This window comes from Thermobia domestica, chromosome 4, assembly GCF_964235325.1.
Source record: "Thermobia domestica chromosome 4, izTheDome1.hap1.1, whole genome shotgun sequence".
Taxonomy (NCBI): Eukaryota; Metazoa; Arthropoda; class Insecta; order Zygentoma; family Lepismatidae; genus Thermobia; species Thermobia domestica.
In genome coordinates this window covers 41,531,669-41,550,347 of record NC_137457.1, presented here as the reverse complement: position 1 = coordinate 41,550,347, position 18,679 = coordinate 41,531,669, and the positions used below count along the sequence as shown (strand labels likewise).

The window sequence follows — 18,679 nt, the reverse complement described above, 5'->3', positions numbered from 1 at the left end:
CAAAGGAAGGATACGTTTTTTGGACCGATCATGAGTTCTACTGAAAACTCAGAAACAGCTGAGACGAAGGCAGAGAAGCAGGCACGTTGGTACGTGATCAAGGAATGAAAACTCTATAGAACGCAGAAGATGGCAAGTGAAATGAAGTTCCTCTTGTGGATTTCATTCGCGTTAAGGGAACAAGTTTTCAGAAACTTGCATTGCTCAATCTACAGTGGAGGTCACTACTCCTACACCAAATGTTATAACAGACCACTAAAATCGATCTATTTTCCCAACATGAAAAAGTTCTTCCACGAAAATGTTAGTTAAAGTTTGAGCTGCCAAATTCAGAAACGGAAGGCCGGTCGAACGCCATTACACCCACAGACATATCCCAGATAATGCCATTTCAGTATGTAACGATGGATGAAATCGAACCTTTTAAACGTTCAAGGAATCACCGGAATAAGTATGTTATTGTTTTCGTTGACAGTACTACGTGATATGTTATCGCTGAAGCAGTTCCAGCTATTAAGTCTTAAATAAGAAGTGAAGTATTTTTTGAGGAATTAATCACAAAACATGGAATTCCCGAAATTTTGTTTATGGGTCGACATAGTACTCACCGTAGCAAAGTAATGGAAGAATTAGCAGAACGTTTCGGTATAAAGTTAAATTCTGCAAATACCGATGCCTACTACAATACAGATACCGCTGAACAAGCAATAGGGTCAATTTAGCAGGTAATGAAGCACTATATTGATAGAGAATTCACAAATTGGGACGAGATTCTTCATGCACTGTGTTTACAATCAATACTCAATTTCAGATGGTACGAAGCATTCGCCATACTGTCTACTGACAGGACATGAACCCAGAACGTTCCTACAACAAGATCTTGACATTCCCTGTGAGTACGTTGAGAATGATGTGCGAATCGAAGCCGTGAAGGAAGCCAGAAAAGTAGCGTACCAAAATCTACAAAAAAATTAAGTCGCAAAAAAAACAAATACAGAAGAAATTTTCCCAACCTAAGTGTGACATTGGACAGAAAGTTTGTATAAAGGAAATGCCAAGAGCCGGAACCACAGCATGTTTTGCGGGAAGGTTTAACATCCGAGGCATTATATAAGAACGTATGAATAACAATTCATATAAGGTGAAATATGAAACCAAGAAGGGTCAAGAGAAATTGATACGATGGACATTCGTCGATTAAAACCTTTCGTTGGACCGAAGAAGTGACAATGATGAGGATGATTCAAGTTCAGATAGCGACGACTAGAAAAGAAAAAAAGAAATTTAGTGTGAACCTCAGGGTTTCACAGACTCGATTACCGCGACCAATAATGATTGTTGCGGTTGAAACGGAAAAAAAGTATACAAATTAAATTGTTTATAAGTTTGAATTATTTTAATAGGTCATCTGTAGACAAAATATGTTTATCAGAGAACGGCGAGCTGGATCAGCGTTTAACAACCAAATTCCGTCCGAAGCCGTAGGAAATGTCGGGTTCCATCAGAAAATTCTGAACTGGTAAACATGTTTTGTTTACAGAAATTAGAGAAATTAGAAATATAGAGTTTCTTAAATTAGAGAAATCATAATCTATTTGTGAAGTAAATTATCTAAGTTTCATATACAACATCAATAAATTAAATAAAAATATGATTGTCAAATAAATAAATAAGTGAACAGTATAAATAATAGCTAAATGAAAGATTTAAAATTTATTAAAATAAATAAAGTAATTCAGTATGTAGAAGAGAATAAGTAATTTCAGGTTTAATTATTTACAGTAAACACCATGTTGACGAATATAATTTTGGGAATGAGGGTGATGACGGTGTACATAGCAGAAGACGATCATCAGCAGGTCACTTTGCCAGAGACTGCTATGACGTTAGTGCAGGACGCTTATGCCGTGCACTCAAAAAGCAGTGCCGGCGCATGATAAATGTACAGATGCGCACGACATTTTAAACGAATATGCAACTAAAGAACGAGAATTTAGGAGAAACATTGTAAATTTATTGCCTTGTCACTTTGTGTATGAGAATGGTAAGACTCGGTGTATTCAGAATTATAGAAGTAAAAGATTTATATTCTCTTGGTTATTAGGTTTGTCATCTATTGGTTTATCAACGTATAATTTGGTGCAAAATCAACAATTGTTACATTCGGTAGAAAAACTTGCTAAACATGAAAACTTTCTAGCTAATGAAATCAAAAACTTAAAAACATCCATTAATAATGAAATTTCTCTGGTATATGGCATCGTAGTAAAAGTACAACCTGTTTTGCAACGAGTCAAAAGTAAAATTCAGGAATTGTATTGTTATTTACATCAATCTCAACGCAAGATATTGGAATATTGATACTGATAATTGAACATTGATATTGATATTGATACTTGAACTTGAAAATAAAATTGAAAGAAAAATTGACATAAACTACAGTGGAAATTACAAGAAAGTAACATTTTTTTCTGACATCTTTCTAATCAAAGCCGCCATCTATGTCAACACACTTGGCACATTTGTAACTTATAGTCCCAGAAGATGAACCACATACGAGTTTCTTGCACTGTGCACACAGGTTTTTAAATTTTTGGAGTATTTACATCCCCCATCTCACAGGTCTTCCGTTTTTCTACCTTAGGTATTTCGGAGGTGACACTGAGTGAATGAAAAGGTTTTTTCCTTGAGTGTACAAAAGTAGAGGAGTGTTCTTCTGCTAATTTGAAAGAAACATTCGCCGAGTAACTTTTGTTCCTGTTTTCTCTGTGTAAATGATCCAGACGTTGATTTCTGCGAGGTCTATTACGTTGAAAAACACGTGCATAGGCCACATGCGGCATCCAAACCTGACAGTACACAGAGAAGACATCTCGTCTGATACTTGCTCTTCCCCTGATAGGAAGTACTTGCTGTGTCATCAGATTTGTTAATATGGTATCATACAACGATAAAGCGGTAGACTATGCTGATGGAGAAACTTCTTTTCGTGTTTTCGTCAGTGTGATTGTATTCTCCTGCTTCACAGCTCTGCAAAATGTTTGGCTGTCCTTTCAAATGATAAGGTTGCACGAGACGTGGTACATGTTCTGTAACAGGTATGTTAATGTTCCTTTCATCTTATTTACGCAAGTAAGGAAATTCATTCACCATGTTTTACTATTCGCATCTGCTGCAAGCCATAACTTCAAATCAAATTTATCTGGTTTATTACTCATGCATTGCATATATATATTGTATTGTATCAAACTTTGCATTGATAAAGTTGTTCATCAACAGTCATAAATGCACCTGGTTTATAGTCCCCAATAAAAATAACAACATATGGATTCCGGATTTAAGAAGCAGCTGCGAAGCCATTGAGTCTCTTGGCACGAGTTGCTTACCCTCAAACCTTAGAAACCGCATGGCTTCTAGGAACTTGTATCTTCCCATAGTGCGAAAAAAGTGGCGAACCCCACACTTACGACCACAGAAGTTTCGAGGTGAAATTATTTTCTACATACACTCCACGTGCGTACATTATGCCTGTCGCAGCTTCTAATTGGTCGATATAAAATTCCTATGTGTCTTCCTACAGAGCTTCTCGGGCTCTAATTTGTGAACAGTTTCTTAAATTTTGTAGAATACTGCGGACTATCATTAGTTACCATGTACTCAAATGACTCCAGACTGAGTGAATGACTCCAAGTGATTATAAGCTTCCTAGCGTTACACGTTGGTCCAGGAGTTGCGGCGCCCTGTTCTTCAAGGTGCATGTCCTGGTGCAACTTGAGTACACATTGTTCCGTCGGCTGCAGTTTATGCATTTCCCACATCCGGATGTTGAGATACAGGCATTTCTCTCGTTTTTTCCTTGGCTGCGGGTACAAATTTCTGGTATCTCTGAAATCGAACTAGATAGGCAGTGGCTCGTTTGAATATTAATCTCCCGACTCTGATAATCCGCCTAGTTCTGTTGCCTGAAGTTTATATTCATTGTCCTCTTTAGATTCTTTGTCATCTCCATTTAACTCATCACACTCAAATAAGTCTTCTCCTTAAGAATCTTCATTTGGTATACTGTTCAAATAATTCATCGGAACGAAACAACGATCGTGTCATAATAATGAGGAGAGCAAATCTTCTACAGAGCCGGCGTAATAATAAACAAAAGCGTATAAATAATGTATACTTCCACTAAAGAAAGTATACTGGCGCGAGAAGAATGTGAGAACTAACTGAAATTAAATACACCGTTTATCGCAATAATGAAATAAAAATAAGCTAAGCTTATGAAAAAAAACATTGTTGTGGCTTTACAGACATAAAAGGCAAGAAACATGTCACCTCTCATAATGGAGGCAACAGTCCTTTAAGATAAAAATTTTTATAATTCGACCATTTTTTCAATACATTTGTCTTTTAGAGAAATGTTAAACCTCCAAGGTGCGTTAAAAGTCATTATGAGCCATAAAAATGAAAACTTAGGCTACTTATTATTTGTTAAACATTGCTCACAGGTGAGAATGACCGCTTCCGTCCTTCTAGTGTTAAAATAAAGCAATTCTTTACACCCCAATATGCACAGTGTTTTGGGACAAACAAGTCATTTTACTAATTGACAAACAATCCATTCTACTAACCACGAGGGCAACAATCAACAAAAATATTAATTGCGAGATATTTAAGAAGCTGCGCCGTGCAATTCAGAACAAGAGCAGAGGAATGCTCTCGAAGTCTGTGTTTTTTTATTCAGGAGAACTCCCGACCGCACACTGCGAATGTAACCACACAACTCCTTGAAAGCTGTGGATGGGATGTTTTTGTTTATTCTCCATTCAGTCCCGTCCTTGCTCCTAGCGACTTCCAACTATTTCTGCATCATTTTACAACGATGGAGAGTACAAAGAACATGTTACTAAATCGCTGACAACACAAACGGCAACAGTCTATGACGAAGGAACAGATAAACGTATACCACGCTAAATAAAATGCCTAGAAAATTAGAGGAGCTTTGTAGAAAAGTAGTGTAACTCTTATGAATTTTTTGTGCAATACATTTTTTTTATCTGTACTAGACTTCTTTTTCAACTATCCAACGGAACGTACTTTTCAAACACACTTCCTATTGATATCATGAGTTTTATTATGAATGCCATAGTCTTTGTATATTCCTGATGCTTCATGTCTACATCTATTGACGGTGTGTGAACTACAAGTTGGATGACGAAAATCGACTTTAGTAATACTTAATGTTGTTATACCAAACTAAATTTCCCTCTATATCAAAGAATTGTTGCTGCGTAAAATAATGCTACGAGTTATTCCATCCGTTCTGTGTATGAAATAAATTATTAAGAAATGCAAGAAATAAATTACTAATAATGTAAGAAATCAGATTTGAATGTGCTTTGGAAGAAATAAACGAGAGAGTGAACATACATAAGCGTATCTAACTTTACATAATATATTATAACCCAACGCCACTAATCTAAGATAATGTAGGAGAAATTGAGGCCTATTCCGGAAGTAGGCCACATAGACTTTTTCCGTGAATGGAGAAAATGAGCCTTAAAGATTTTATCAGAGTATATAGCAATAATATATGCTCTGATAAAATCTTTAAGGCTCATTTTCTCCATTCACGGAAACGGTTTATGTGCCCTTCTTCCAGAATATGCCTCAATTGAATAAAGCAATTAATAATAATAAATATGAAAATATAGAAATAAAGTTTGAAAGAAGAATCTTCCCCCAAAATCGTAACCTTGCAAATTTAGGAATTAGATTTCTGGGCTGTCGGCATCTAAAGCAATTTAGCAAGTCACATTTGAGGAATAACGTAAATCGGCTTGCACACTATCCGGGGAAAGGGAAGGAAGATAGAATTGGGAAAAGAACGAAGTTGCCTGTGATTAAAGGTACCACCCGGACATTTGCTTGGTATGTATGTGGAAAACCCAGGAAACGATAGTAAGATTGATGTTTTTAATTCTTCAAAACGGATATTGCATATATATGTGTGTGTTGATGTAACAGTAAGTTCCCAAGGGTTAAGATTAATTCATTCTCGATTTCAATCTACAGAACAAATGCTTTTTCTTGAAAGCAAGGTACGTGCTAGCAATAGAAGACTAAAGGCCGTAAATAAAATTCAAACTTCAAATGGAACTGGGGTAACTGGAAGTCAATGATTCATTGAACAACACGTTTGACAATAGCGGTTGTAATGGAAGATTTAAGAGTACACCTGAAGTGGCGCGTGTTTCTAAGTGGACAGCTTATGTGATTGTTGTTCTAACGTTCCTGTGTTCGAATTCCAGCCTGGAAAAAGACTTACTTTTTGATTGAATTAAACAATATTAATCATGTTCGTGATTTATACTGAACCAGATTTATCCTTTAAAGTTAAAAAAAGAGAGACAAAAGGGTCGGGGGAAAGAGACAGATTCTTTATAATTAAGCGTTAAAATTTAATTTATTGCAATGTATTTCGATCTTCTTTTTTCCTTTTTCCTTCTCTTCTCATTTTGTTTCACATTCCATATTTTTTGGGGCTTTGCTTGATGAGTATTATTACTTTCGTTTTATTTACATTAATTCCTATCTCTTAAAACCTAACGTGAATGGAATATCTGCAAATTTATCTTGTGGTTCTTTCTGTAAGTTATGATCTAAGATAGTAATACTTCGTGCTACAAGTTCAGGAATATATTGGCATGTTATGTTTTCGGGCGTGCAATTTCCGTCATGTTGCTTGTCCAAATATCAGGCATGCCATGAAACTATTGTGTTACAGGTAAAAGCTATCATTTATTTTATTTCTAACCTGTCCTTTCTATTGCTTCCGACTGAACATTTAAAGCTTTTGATTCAAGAATACAAACCGGGTATTCAGAGCTATATATATATCAGAATAGAGACACCAAATTATAGTGAAGCACAGGTCTCAGCCGGGTCAACTTGCAACAGATATAGATTATACAACATTCTGGCACACAAAAGATATTCAGCAACAAACAGAAAGAGAAATACAAGAAAAATCAGATTTTTATATAACAATTTTATTGCAACCCAATCTGTGGTGGTGTACTTGAGTATATACTCAACGTTAAAACAAATCAAGACAAACAGAATTACAAATACTTGTATCGGTTAGTTAGGTAATTACCATAAGAATCCAGGCTCTAAACTTTCATTTAAAATTTCAAATGTTTAATCTGATTAATTTAGTTACAGTATAAAGTGTTGATTCTAATAAACTTAAGTCTTCAGAAGATATAATTATAAACTCAAAAAATCAGGGTATACGGCGTGTAAAGGCTTGTATCCTCGACTACACCACTGGACATACTGTTAATAACTTAACTTACTATGCTGTTTGATATACTTCTCTTTGAGCGTTAAAGAAAGGACAATATTTTTTTTCTGAAGAAAGTTTTAGTTGATGTAACTAGTTAGTTACTCTTCATGTTTCCAGCTTCATAGTCGTCACGATAATAACCAAATTTATAAAGACTGAATTGATCAAGAACCACACGAAAAGTAGTATTCAGTTTTTTCTATATTATTCCGTAAAATGGTTGAATGGTAATATTGTGAATAAACATTGCCCAACTCAAATGTCCCAGGGACTTTTGTTTGTTATTTCACCAGTGTCATAAAGCATGAAGTCCGTATGACATTTTTGATAACGCGTGTAATGTGTATCAAAATGATTGAATGCTCACCAGACTCATTATTAATAACACGATTAATAGTCGAAACAATTCTTATTCTAGTCATTGCAAAATTAATAATACCAAGTTTTCTGTAATACAATCTTATTTCAATTTGTTGCCTCATGATATTAAATGTTATTTATTTTAAAGAAATAATTACTGTATTTTTAAGGCACAATATGCACTGTTGCTGGATGGGGCGCTCTAAATATGAACGGCGAATTACCATTGATTCTACAGAAGGCTAGTATGACAGTCATAGATACTAACATCGTTGCTAAGTTATTTGACATCATTGCTAAGATATTGGAACTAACTGATCCAGCTCAGAAATTCGATTTCAATTTCGACTATTACCACATATGCCTTATCCCAACTGGAGGAACAACAGGTGTTTGTGGTGTAAGTATTTCGCACTGTAATTATTGATATGTACTCTTGATAAATTTTGGAATGATGAAGTTTTCAAATATTATTAGAAGTAATTAATAAATAATCTTGTGATGAATCTAAAGAATTATAGGTCTTTGTGAATACAATTCGAAAGTCAAACGATAACAACATTTAAAGCTATTTACCTATTATAAATTTCTCTAAATGGTACGTGTTTTCTGCCCAAACTTTTGCAATCAGTGTATTACTTTTTTGGATTAACTGGAATTGTCACTGCTTCGTCTTCGAAATCTAGATTGAACATATATTTCTTACTCTTCATGTGCTCGATGAAAAATTGCTGTATACAAATTTAGAGGCTGAAAGAATTGCACAAAAAAGAAAAAGAATTGGCCGGAAAGAAATTGATGCTGTTGACCAAACTCTTCATAGGTATGCTTTCACTTGGCGGTCTTGGGAAAAACTAGAATGCACAATCAATGAAATATTTATTAATCGACATTCAAGCGCAACGTGCAGGAAAAAGTCTGTAAATTCTTTCCTGAATATATATCGTACTTTACGGTTTGATAATATACGTACTCCAAGTACCACATCACAAACAGATGCCCTTGCAAGTTTTGTATTTACACACAATACATTTACAGTGTGTTTATATTCTATACATTTACGATACAATTATATATAAAAATTGTACAACGTCTGTAACACAAGCCGGCGTCACTGCTACCAAACAGACTCAATCTATCTCAAATTAAAAACTGGTACACCACTAATATATCCTACAGCTATGATGGTGATATTTGAGGAACAAATCTTCTAATTACCATAAATGTATTACGGTAAACAGAAAGGTAGGGAAAACCAGAAAAAATCTTTCAGTTTTACGTCCCACGCATATGCCGGTTAGACTAAAGGAAACGGTGATGATGAGAAATGAACGAAATGGTGGAATGAAGAAAGTGGGAGTAAACGAGAGAGCCCCGACAAAACCCACTTGCACGGTGTTTGTGCACCACAAAGTCCACACGGAACGAGTTGGGTTCGAACCACTAACCCAAATCACAGGAGGGGAAGGATCTACCACTGAGCCACCGCGCCCCCCAGAAACGGGAAAAATCAAGGGTCAGAAACTAAATACGAATTTTTCGTGCGCTCCCTAATTACTCCATTTTAACGATCTGTGCCCGAGTTCGTTCAGTAAGACCCCAAATGTTCGACTGGTGTAAGTTGACTTGCACTCGGATGTATACGTACGGATATATAAACAAAAGTTTCGAATTTTTGCCTAAATTTAGGGACATTTTACATTTCCTAGTTGGCAACACTGCGCGCACGCCCTCAAATTAATGTCAACAGGTATGTATCCATCCGAGGTGTCTACCGTGTAAGTCTTAAGGAGGTTTCTCTTTAAGGAAGGAAGCTACAGAGAAAAAGAAGTAAAGGAAATTCGAAATTCTAAAATTTTCAGTTTTTTGACTGTGGTGAAATTTAAGAAGGAAATTCGACAGCCAGAAGAAAAATAAATTAGTATGATAAACTATGGTCCAGTCTTATTTTGCAAAAATAATATCCCGATATCTTAATTAGTGTCCACACAGGAGCGGATTTAAAAAGTGACACACCTTTCTGTGCCACTTTGGCGACGTGGGTCCGAAAGAATTACGAGTGTATATTTTATTACGTTTTTTGACTTGTAACTCGTGTTGTTGTAGTAGTTATAGTCTCGACTAATGATATTATCGTTGTTGTAAACAACAACTTTAGAAGGAAAATTTTCTGTTCTTTTTACATCTTAGTACAATACTGTTGGTGAGAAATGCAGGGTGTTTCAAAATGGATACCAATGTTTTATTCTTGCTAGTACTTACTTCATTTTACGTACAATTATAAACAATACATCAAGTAAAAGAGCACCTCAAACAGTCTTTGCTACATGTGTTAATGTGAGATTATTCGTCACACGAACACATCTAGTCGATTGGCCATAAAGACTCATAAATTTTCCGCCATACGGCACAAAACAGAATCAATTTAGGGGAGTCTAGTTTCAGGTGTATCATCTTCTGAGGATTTGCTGACCGCCAGATGCGACCACTATGAGTGTTCACATTAGCTCTTTGGTGAAATGTTGATTTATTACTGAAGATTACAGGTCCAGAAAATCTTTGTTATACAGTAATATTTCATTTGCGAAATTAGCACGTAAACCGTAGCCTGTAGACTTTAGACCTACAGCAACTGCAAACAATAAGGACGTAGTTGCAAGTGTCTCCTTAATACTCTTCACACAGATGGTTGCACTGTAACTACAGATTCAGTCTTTACTGAAAAAAAGTTTTCTGCTCTCTAGTCTCCATCTTTGAACTACTAGCTGTTTCTAACGGCAAACAAAGGGAACAGAGAATGTGCATACGTGCGTACAGAACTGTTTGAGTTTCTCTTTCATTTAATAATATTTATAATTGTAAGTTAATTGTAATAGATTCTACAAATGTTCAAAACCCTCAAGATATTTTTATGGATATAACTGCATATAAAGACAATACAATGTTATGTATATCAATCCAACTACTATGTAAGTAATTAAATCCTGCCCATTTAAAATAATCTTTATATTAGTCCTTAATATTTCTTTTTCCTACAACCTTCCGTGTACATCCTTATTTTTTAAATCTTGTATTCTATATGATGGTGAACTAAATGGAATAATCTCTTTTAAAAATGCTTCTATATACCAGATAGATGTATATCCTTTCTCAAACAAACCTTTTAGATTTACTTATACGACCATAATCATCAATATTTTATTTAGGTTTAACACGCTCATGTTAACATATTCTTACACAACTTCGAGTTCATCCGTGGCTAAGCGGTTAGCGTACGCGGAATTAACGTAGGAGACCCGGGTTCGTTTCCAGGCGCGAGCTCATGTGGTTCGGATCCCACGTTAATCAGTAGGTCCACGTCTTATTTAGCCTCGCTGATGTACGGGACGTTAAACTCAAACTCGATTCAACTCTTATACACTTTCTAAAATATTATTTCCTCATTCTTTTCATTAACTTCTACAACCTTTATACTCATTGATCTATGTACTTTACTACTATACTCGCTAATTGTTGTTGGCAATATCTCCATCTATTTATAATTCCCTTGCGCAGTAAACTTCTTCCACATGTTTAGATTAGGAACTTTCAAAGATGGAAGCACTTTTACCACTACTCATAGAGTAACGATTATTAATATATTTCTTTCAACTCTTTAAAATCTTTGTTATAAAATTCTTTTCTCTGATCTTCTTATAAGTAACTAGGTTTCCTAATTCTTAATATTGATTCAAATGCTTGTATAACTCTTCCCCCTCTTATTTATCATAGGAACAGAAAACGAACATTCGAAATCACATTAATAACCGTTAGTAAATACTTATATCATTTGTTTAATTTGGAAACAACTTTTAATAATCCACTCTTCATTTCTACAAGATCAGCTTCCCAAAAATCATCTATACCTTTGGTAACAACATTACCCAAGGATATTTTCTTTCAATCAGGCTTGTTAATTCCTGCTATAATGTCTTCTCTAACATCATTACCTTCTAATTATTAATCTTTCTTTTTAACGAAATGAGTTTTATCATTCCCACATACACTACATATTCTTTTCAAAATATATATTACGTTCTTCGCTCGGTTTATTCAAATAGTAACTTTCTTTGTATCTGTTGATTTATTATACTTTACCTAATTATATAATTATCATTACTTTTCGTTACAAAGAAAGTTTTTGTTATTTTCTATGTACACGATTATAAATAAGAAATGTCATCTTGGAAAGCCGAATTTCTATCAGCTTGACACATAATTACATAACCCCTTTAGATGTCTAAAAGAAAATTTCTGCGAGAGTATTGTCGTAAATATATTTAGAATGTATCTTTCAAGATCTAATTCCATGTGTGTAATTTTTCCATTACGAAGATATTTGTGACTGAAATTCTGAAAATTGGATCTTTAATACTTTTCGTTCTCAATCGAAATAATCAATTTATAGTTTGTTTTTTCATAATAAACATATTTGTTTCTTTGTTTGATATTTTGAAATCTACGTATCTAACAAATTTATCTATATAATGCTTTTAAACAACGTTCTCTAACTCTTAATACATTTCCGCTTTGCATTTATTTTATTCTAATACAGGAACATTTACACTAAACAAAAGAACTCCATTTTTCTTAGTCTTTCTTTTTTTATTTTTTGTAAATATTCTTCTCTAAAGCATCAATATTATTTCTCTTTCATTATATGCCTTCTAATGTTTTAACATTTTAAAATTTGTTTTTTTTCACTCCTAAATTGACTATATTGATTCAAGCTGATCAAAAGTGATTACATCTTTTGATCACCTACACTAGCTACATTAACAAATCTATTGATTTTGAACCTAACGAATATTGTATAATCCCAGAGAAACTTTTTGTCTAACGTTTAAATAATATATATAAATGTTATTACTTTTATAGTTATCCAATTGTTCTTTTAAAAACATCATGTGAGTTCTGTTCACTAATGTTCCTATCAATAACACTTCTAGAAATGTTCATTATTTATTATATAGAAAATGGTCATATCCAACCTAACTTCTTGAAACAAACTTTCAATATAAAATGACTCTTTTTTTCGAATTTTTAAACTCATATCATGTTTTCTTATACCATGTTTTCTTAATGGGCAATACGAAACATACTTCACATTTGTAAACACGCTTCGTTTAACAAAATAAAGTTGGCAAAAAGTTGTAATATAATTTGTGAAATTCATATACATGTCAATATTCCATGTTATAAATTTATTGTTTTTTTACTGCCAAGCCAAAGTGTATTAAATAAACATCATCATAATATTTTGGGTATTCATGTTTCTTTAGTACTTGTAATATATCTTGCACTGAGATTTGATCTTTCGCTATATTTTAATATACTTTGTGTAACATCGTAAACACCTATTTCGTATAACTCTGTATTGTAATGCTTTTAAAGGAGACAATTGTAACTTAAATCTTTATATAGTATTACAACATGGTTTTGTTATACCAGCACTATAAAAGCACTTGTTCTTTCATCTCTATAGTTGGAGTCATTATGATTAAATATTAGGTATCTTTTCAAGTGTGCAAAGGTAAATATGGGATAAAACGTCTCCAACTCTTGACCTGTGTACAAAAACCTTGGAATAAATATTTTCCATAAATAATGAAGATAATAATATTATTTTTATCATCTAAATCTATTTCAGTAACACACTCAGAATACTTAAAATACTTATACCTAAAATAGCTATTAAGTTCGTGTTCATGTTTTTCAAAATAATCTTTACTGCTATTATGTAGTACTTCAATATATTTGTAACAAAACATTTATGAAGTTTATTCATAAAAACATTAAGATATTTTTCATTCATTTATTATATGCAATACATCGCTAAAGAACATCCATCACTTAATAATGTGATAACCTTAATGCATAAAAACCGCAAATAACGGAATAAAAATCTTTTATTCTGTCGTCATTATAAAATAGATATTGATTTTCAAAATATTCTATTAACGATTTAGGCGGTACTCGTTCGCAAGAATTTAACACGTACTTAACGTATTTGCCTTCCTAATAACATATCCACTGTGTAACAATATTTTCTGATTTTTCTAAATTAACAAAACAAATTACTTTCTTTAGGCGTTGTAGGTAATTCGTCACTTACAACCACTCCTCGAAAGTGCTTTATCTTTAATGCTTTCACCAACATCTCAATTTCAAAATTGGTTAATGGTTTTATTTTCTGCTGCTGATTCTCCTGCTAAAGAACCTAAAGCTCCAACTGCTGCGAAAATATTTGGTATTGTTAAAATCAATATACCAATATGTTCTTAAGGTGGGTTTATTTTTTTTCATTTGTGCAGTAGTCAGAGTTAAATTCAAATCTTTTTCTTCTTTTTTCTTCCTAGCTTTAAACGTACTTGTTTCTTGGTTAATGTATGATCAATCTTGAAATTCTCAAGTTCATTTTGAGGAATACTAAGCGTAAACCTTTAATTGAACACATGATACTATGAATTTAAAAGAAAATCTTGTTTATGAAAGTATTCTTATTATTACTCGAGCAAAATAATTTAAGGTGTCATTGTCATCCCTTAATTTTATTTCAAATTTATCAATCTTCTTTCTAAAGAAAATAAAGGAAAAATCAAGGAAAAGAATTTATAAAGTATAGGTAGGTTCATATCTAATACTATGTTTAAATTCAGTATTTGTTTTAAATCTTGCTATTGCTTCTGTTCATTTATGAGGATAATCAACACCTTTAACAATCATGCCATCAGCGACAAAGCAGGAAACATTAACTTTGTCAACGGAATGAATATTAGGTAATTTACTTCTAATATATGCATCGCTGATACTGCTCAAATCCAATGACAGTATTTAAATTTCCTATCACATAATCGCGACCGTCTTTTTCTATTTTAACTCTATTGCTTATCTGATCTCTATATTTTGTTAATAGATTGAGACTTTAAATAACCGATAAGGCTCTTTAAACTGTATTGTCCGCCTGGTATAAATAAACGTGTATTACCATAAAGATACAAGGAGTTATCTGTAATATTTGGAGATAAATAAGAGCTACAACATTAAACTCGTAATATACTAAAATCGTTATTACTGTTACTAATTCGTAATATAGATTTTTCAGGGACTTAGTAGTTCAGTGCTAGAGTGCTCGTCTATGCTATCAGAGGTCTGCAAATGTATTTTCTTCTTCTTTCATTTGACAATTCGTAATCAACACAAAGAAGTTTCTTGCTTTATTTGAATTGTGAAAGGCCTTTTAACTTGGTTAGATTAAAGATATTGTATATTGTAAAGAGTGATACTTGTTCATTGTCTGTTTAAGTTTATAACAACAAACTGTCTTCTTTTGTTTGAATTCACAAACCATGTCTGTGTAAGGAACACGCTAAATCATTGGTAAAGCGTTCACATTGGTTGCCTCCAGAAATCATAATTAACGCTTGCAAGGATATGCGTTTAAAAGTAAATACGGAGGAAGCTAAATGCATGGAAGTTAGGCGAGATTACAGTAGTCGTTTATTTTATGAACGCGCTAAAATACATTCGATAAAACGGTTACTTTCAAATGTCTAGGATCACGTGAAAATTTGTGTTAACTGAAAGCAGGGATTTTATGTTATTAATGAGATATTTTTTTTTTCGTCACGATAATCATACATATTGTGCTTTATGGTTGATCACTAACTCTGAGGGACAAACGCAGACTGAAGGTATTTGAAAATATTATTACGAGACGGATATTAGGACTACAAGTGGAAAGGAATTTGTAATGGTGGAAATTTCATAGCGCAGAAGAGCATAATTTATACCATTTGATAAATATTGATAGGATTATCAAGTCTATGATTTTTCATCTTACGCACATTAATGTATAATTATATTTCTCTCTTTAAATAATCTTGAACACTGTTTATGTATATACGTAATTTCAGTATTTCTTCTTCAAACTCACGTTATCTTTGTCAGTCAGCATTATTTCTTATTACGAGACGACACGTTGGCTTCTCGCTTTCATTGTCTGTCTTTTTTATTACTCCACTTGTGACGACAATTACAGAAAATTATTTGCTCAAGTGTCTAGTTATTTACAAGTAATATGTATACTAATATTAGCAACGTATAGAGCTACAAGATTCTTCTTTGGTCACGATGGGATGAGTGCACAATAAGCTGTAGTTTCAACTTTGGGAATTCAGGGTTCGATTCCCGATGGGTTACTCAAACGAAAAATGTTAAAAGCTATTTGGGGATATCTGAGCGGTACCTAACATTCATATTTTGGGGTTCGATACTTTCCATGTATCAAAGTGGTTTAATTGAAAGTATTGAGTTTTCTTTCTCCTACGATCTTTTTACAATTTGTTTCTAATATTAACTCCTGAAAACTAGATTGCACCACATTCGTTTGATATCTACGTGCTTCCAACAATTTGATGTCACATATTTTGTATCTGCTTTGAATACTACAAAGTTTCCATGTAATTAGCATCCATTCCATTTGGTCTTACTGAACTAATTAATTTATATTTAGATAGGTAATAGAATACTTTGCGAAGAATGTGAAATTGAAACTGAATGTTCACGAAATACTGTTCGAACATTAAACAAAATTTACAGAAAAGTTGTTTCGGTTATTTCAAGTCGTGTAGCTTTTCAAAGAAATCTCTTTCGTGCCTGCCGTTAATACAGAATGTTTCTAATATAAAAATAAGTAGGCTGCAACCGAGAACAAATTTGTGATACCCTTTCTAAATTGGACAAAATTTATAGAAACTTTAAAATGTCGAGGGCTGAGGTTCAAACCTTCCCAAGATTCTCCTTAAGTTCACAGCAAATGAAGAATAGTGTTGGACATGAGTCGAGATAAACTCGGTTCGACTGGAATTCGACTTGACTCGAGTAACTTTTGAGGACGAATGTTAATCATGCGACGATAAACTACGAACTAAAGACCTCCAAAAAGAGAAATAAACGCACATAGTCTCCACTGGCTACAATATATTTAGTTCTCCAGATATAAGGCACACAAGCCTCTTGCAACGGGTTCGCGAAGAATTTTGTTACGGCATTGCATACCGAGCCACCGTGCTCCTAAGTGAATGATAATAGAATAACAGAACGTGGAACGAAAGAAAAAAATGAAATAGAATCTTTGAGTTTTTCGTCCCACCGTTGTGCCGTATAGGGAGATGGTGATTATGAGAAATGAATAAATGATGAAATAAAGAAAGAAGGAGGAAACATGAGAACCCCTAGGAAATATATGCGCACGGTGTTTGTCCACCACAAACTCACTTGTCTGGAACAGGATTTGAACCCGGGACCCCATGCACCAAACTTGAACGCTCCATCACTGATCCACTGGCCCCTGGAAAGAGAGAGAGGTAAACTACATACTGATGCAATGCTTGTTTGACTTTTAATGAATGTTTCAACAGTAGAAAAAATACCTCCTAATCACAAATAACAATTAGTTTAGAAAAGTCTCATTATCTTTATAATGGGATCAATTTCCGAGTTGGTACGATAAGTAATTATTGAGGAAAACACGATTAAATGTTGAACTGTATGAAGGCTCGTAATAATATCATAGTGAGGTAGCGATTCATCGAGGCTACGAACTTCATGATTTATTATCTAGAATATAAATGGAGCCATACTGAGAGAACTATACAAATGTACAATGAAAGGCAAAATTGTATTTGATCTCTGGTGCTTCCAAGTCAGCTTGCCATATTATATGATTTAGCGTCTACCGTCAGATTTTTGATCAGGATTATAGCCTTAATTTAGAACAGTGCTAGTAGAATGAAGCCCCTTTTGTATGACTCCTAACAGGGGCTCAGTCCGACATTGGGCCACCTCATAATTTTTTGAAAACATCTCGTCTGGTCTTGATTCTCGAAATTTTCTGTCTCGTCTCCAGAAGGAACTGTATCAAGAGGGACGTGTCCTCGCCACAAGATTAAGTTTTCCTGAATTGCGTTAGTAATTGATATAGGTGCGATATTTTTTTATTCTGGTATGTATTTAAAGTAACAGTGTCGCTATAATACATTTTCAGTCGTCATGGGTAATGTATGCAGTGCTACGAGTACAAAAGGATTTCGGAACACTGCTCTACTATACTAAGTATCCATCTGAAAGAATAAGTCGTTGGTAACACAAAGGTAAGGTATTACACCCAACAATTATACAATTTAGTCTAAAGGAGACGGTAATGTTGAGACATGAATGAAAATGATGAAAAGAAAATCCCAACAACGAGAAAAGCAACCACTCGATGTTTATTCACCACAAAGTTAACTTGTCGTGAGCTGTGATTAAACCAAAGACTTCATGCGTGAAAATTTAACGCTTTATCGCTGATTCATCATGCACGCGTTTCGTGCTAGGATGAAAAGAGTGAAAGATGCAACAGGCCAATTTAAACTGTTGGTTCATGCCTCAAATAGTCCCGGGACTGAAAGGAAGTTATTTCAGTTCAACTTACCACGAATATGCCCATTATGCTAAGGGAAACGGATGATTATGTCAAGTGAGTGATTGAATATCTGGGTTCGACTTAAAGGAGAACATTAAAATATAAACACACTTCACTTGTTTCTATTCCAGTTTAAACGGATGGTTCATGCTTCAAATAGCCCTGGCACCGAATAGAAAGTATCTCAGTTTAACGTTCAACGCTTATGCCTGTAATGCTAAGGGAAATGGATGATTAAGGCAAATGTATTATTGAATAATTAGTAGAATGAAAATGTGTGAGTACACCATGAAAACGCACGGGCACTATATTGTTCACAATAAGATTACTTATTCGGAGATCGAACTAGGGACATGTAAGCGTTCTGCCACAGTGCAGGACAACTAGTAATAAACAAATTATTTCAGCCTTTCCCGCTAGTCTACGTAACTTCGTACTTCTCTGTGAACGAATGAATATATCACAGC

General features: G+C 33.9%; 1 protein-coding gene across 1 annotated transcript in view; it reads left to right on the top strand.

The window, feature by feature from the left end:
• Window positions 1-18,679, top strand: part of LOC145683303 (brachyurin-like) — a 460,948-nt gene that overhangs the window by 346,718 nt on the left and 95,551 nt on the right. The window contains exon 7 of the mRNA XM_081754665.1: window positions 7,876-8,105. Coding sequence (XP_081610791.1) covers window positions 7,876-8,105 — 230 coding nt within the window. The remainder of the gene's footprint in view (window positions 1-7,875; window positions 8,106-18,679) is intronic.